The sequence below is a fragment of the Agelaius phoeniceus genome, assembly GCF_051311805.1.
Source record: "Agelaius phoeniceus isolate bAgePho1 chromosome W unlocalized genomic scaffold, bAgePho1.hap1 SUPER_W_unloc_2, whole genome shotgun sequence".
Taxonomy (NCBI): Eukaryota; Metazoa; Chordata; class Aves; order Passeriformes; family Icteridae; genus Agelaius; species Agelaius phoeniceus.
Window position 1 is genome coordinate 2,149,784 of NW_027509867.1, and position 3,855 is coordinate 2,153,638.

At 53.7% G+C, this 3,855-nt stretch overlaps 1 protein-coding gene across 1 annotated transcript; it reads left to right on the plus strand.

Moving 5' to 3' along the window:
* Positions 1-2,633: 2,633 nt before the first annotated feature.
* LOC143692640 (olfactory receptor 14J1-like) lies at positions 2,634-3,566 on the plus strand. Its single transcript, XM_077172889.1, has one exon. It carries the CDS (start codon positions 2,634-2,636, stop codon positions 3,564-3,566), a length of 933 nt encoding a protein of 310 aa, XP_077029004.1.
* The last annotated feature ends 289 nt before the right edge of the window (positions 3,567-3,855 follow it).

The window sequence follows — 3,855 nt, forward strand, 5'->3', positions numbered from 1 at the left end:
CAAAGTCCTTTGAAAAACCTGCAGTCCCTGCAGGGAGCATTCAGGAGCCCCCAGGGCCATTGCTGAGCAAGGCTCCCCAGGGACTCCTTGCAGCAGATCCTTGAGGCCACTGGGATGTGGGCTAGGGGGGGATGCTGAGGGCAGCACAAGGGGCTGACAGTGCCCAGCCTGGCTGGGGCTGTGCCAGGAGGCCCCAGGGCCTCAGGACAAGGTGTCTCCTCCCAGCCCTTGCTGGCACAGACCCTGCTGTGGCCCAGGGCACCAAGACTTGGCTTCTCTTTGTCCCCACCTCTCAGCACTGCCTGCAGTTCTCTGCTCTGCCTGGGGCCTGGGGACACTTGCTCAGTCATGTCCCTCTCTGGGACCAATTACAAGCCCAAGAAACTTTGGAGTTGGATTCTGCCTTGGAGTTCTGCAGAGGTTTCTTCAGCTCCCTCTCAGGGACTGATGTTCAGGGCCTGAGCACAAAGCCCCAGAGGGGCTGATTAAAGTCCTTGTGCTGTGTCTGTGCTGCTGAGCTGGGCTGGGCTCCTGGCACAGAGGCAGCTCCTGCTCACCAAGAAGAGCTTCAAAAGCACATTTCTCTTGATGAGCAGCTCTTGTGCCAGCCCAGCAGGGCTGGGGCACTGCCTGCAGCCAGCCCGGGCACAGCCCAGAGGCACAGAGAGCTTCAATCAGTCAGGGCTGGGCAGGGGCTGAGAAGTGCCTGGGACACAACCACTGCCAGCCCTTGGCACAGGAACCTCTGGCTGCAGGACAATGCAGCTGCAGCTCCTGGAGCCATCTCCTCAAGCTGGAACATGCCAATGCCTACAGACCCTGTGAGTACAACTCTGAGTATTTCTGGTGCAGGGGAGGTGAAATGTGCATGAATCTCTGACATGCTGAGGGGTTCTGATCAGTCCTAGAATATTTCCAAGTCAAGGATTTTGATAAAAATGAGGAAATTTCAAAAGATTTTATATTCTGTTTCTTACTACTGGAGAATGGCAGGGAGAAGGGGATAAATATTAGAGGTTGATTATTAATTATTAATTATGAATTCTGACAAGAGCTTGACACATCCGCACTGTTGCTTTTAGTGATCACTAGGTTCACAGTAGATCCCTAATGTGCTTCCAGCCCCTCTGCCCATGGACAGCAGCAGCATCACCTTTGCTGGAGCCATCAGGCTCAGTCTGAGCTGTCCTTTCTCCAAGCTGCAAACAGAACCTGCCCCCAGCCAGTGCCCTGCAAACAGGCAGGGTTCTGTAGGGCCAAGGAGAGTGCACAGAGATTTGGGGTCTGTGGGTGCTGGCAGGGAGAGATCTGGCACAGGGAAACACCTGCAGCAGGGAAATCTGCAGGAAGCAGAGAGAAGATCAGGCAATGAGAGAAAACAAAGCCCAGCAATGCTGTGGCAGGGAGAGTTTAGAGATGCCCACAGGAGCCCCTGCAGTGCAGCCCCTCCCTCTGAACAAGCCCCCTCCCTCCTGTGCCCCAGCCAAGCCTCTGCCCTCAGGGCCGGGGCTCCAAGGCGTGCAGCCCCTCCTGTGCAGGCAGAGCTGCAGCAGAGCCGTGGGGCAGCTCTGCAGCCCCGGGCCCAGTTCCCTCTGCAGAGCACAGGGCTGGGAGCAGCTGCCCGGCCCTGGGGGCTCTGGCAGGGGCACAGCTGGCTCAGGGTGACGCTGTCCCCAGGGCCCGGCTCTGGGCAATGCTGTCAGGGCAGCCAGGGAAGGAGCTGCATCTCCCTCAATCCAATGCCATCAGAAGGACACTTGGAAGTCTCCCTGAGAGTTCAGTCCAAGCTGGGAGCTCCAATCCAGGGTGCAAACCTGTCCTGCAATATCTCTGTGTTATCTGAAAGCCTGAGGGTGAGGCACAGAAGTTCTAGGATGGGAAAATGCTGCTGGGTTGGTGAAATGAGGCCTGTGTGTCCCTGGGTACAAATGTGGGGCTGAGACCTTGAGAAAGGAATGGACATTTGGTGGACTGTAAGGGATCCATCTGCTCTCAGTAGTGTCAGGATGGTTTTTAAAGGAAACATGGGAGGATGATCATCCTATGTCTAAGAATGATGAAAGCCCAGAGAATCCTGGAACAGGACTGAGAGACAGACTTCCTCCCCTCACTCTCCACTCACCACCTTGCCTCAGAGAACTCACTCTGTTCTCCCTGAGGGCAGCAGAAATGCTGAGAGTTTCTGACATCTGAATATAGTCATCAAGAGAGGGGGAAGAGGAGCTGTAAAATCTCTAGAACATTTAAACAGATTTTACCATTCCTGCTCTCTGGCAGTGGGGGTGCACATGCTCACAGGGCCATTTGTATTAACAAGGTTTCAAAGTGGAACATGAGGACAGGTCCCTGTCCTCCTCCCACATCTGCACAGCAGGGCTGAATAATAAAAACCCTGTGTGTAGCTGCCCTGAACCTGATGTCCCACTCAGACAGCACCAGCCAGGGATCCTCCCTTGAAGCTGAAGGAAAATCGTCTGGAAATTCAAAAGGGTGTCAGAGGGTTATACAAGAAGGGTCTATGGGAAAAGGCTTTGTTTTTGCTGGGAAAAGTCTCTCTTTTTGCTGGAAAAAGTTCATCCGAACCTGTCACTGACTTTTCTCCATGAACAGCTCCCCAAGGCCAGCCAGAGCAAATGTCCAACAGCAGCTCCATCAGGCACTTCCTGCTGCTGGCATTGGCAGACACGCGGCAGCTGCAGCTCCTGCACTTCTGCCTCTTGCTGGGCATCTCCCTGGCTGCCCTCCTGGGCAACGGCCTCATCATCAGCGCCGTAGCCTGCGGCCACCACCTGCACACGCCCATGTTCTTCTTCCTGCTCAACCTGGCCCTCGCTGACCTGGGCTCCATCTGCACCACTGTCCCCAAAGCCATGCACAATTCCCTCTGGGACACCAGCAACATCTCCTACACTGCATGTGCTGCACAGCTCTTTTTCTTTATGTTCTTCATTGGAGCAGAGTTTTATCTGCTGACCGTGATGTGCTACGACCGCTACGTGTCCATCTGCAAACCCCTGCACTATGGGACCCTCCTGGGCAGCAGAGCTTGTGCCCACATGGCAACAGCTGCCTGGGCCAGTGCCTTTCTACATGCTCTCATCCACATGGCCAATACATTTTCCCTGCCCCTGTGCCATGGCAATGCCCTGGGCCAGTTCTTCTGTGAAATTCCACAGATCCTCAAGCTTTCCTGCTCCAAATCTCACCTTGCAGAACTTTGGCTACTTGTGGTTACTGCCAGTTTTTCATTGTCTTGTTTCGTGTTCATTGTTTTCTCCTATGTGCAGATCTTCAGGGCTGTGCTGAGGATCCCCTCTGAGCAGGGACGGCACAAAGCCTTTTCCACCTGCCTGCCTCACCTGGCTGTGGTCTCACTGTTTGTCACCACAGGCACATTTGCCTATCTGAAGCCCCCCTCCATGTCCTCCCCATCCCTGGATCTGGCCCTGTCAGTTCTGTACTCGGTGGTGCCTCCAGTCCTGAACCCCCTCATCTACAGCCTGAGGAACCAGGAGCTCAAGGCTGCAGTGTGGAGACTGATGACTGGATGCTTTTGGAAACATTAATCTGCTGGCCAATTTCTGCAAATCACTTGGAATAAAAGTCATCTTTGATACTTCTTGTAGTTTTTATTTTGGGGGTTGCTTTTCTTTGTTTTACTTTTTTTCATATTGTCCACAAATAAATGTCATTACTTGTGCAATTTCTCATTTTGTTTCTCTCCACCTTCCCTGTGCCCACAGACTGTGTCAATGAAGGGCTGCACTCTCGGTGGCTTTAAAGGAGCTAAAGGATCTTTCCCAGCAGAGTTTTCTGCAGAGATGCCCTTTTGTTGCCTTCTCTGGAGCTGCAGCA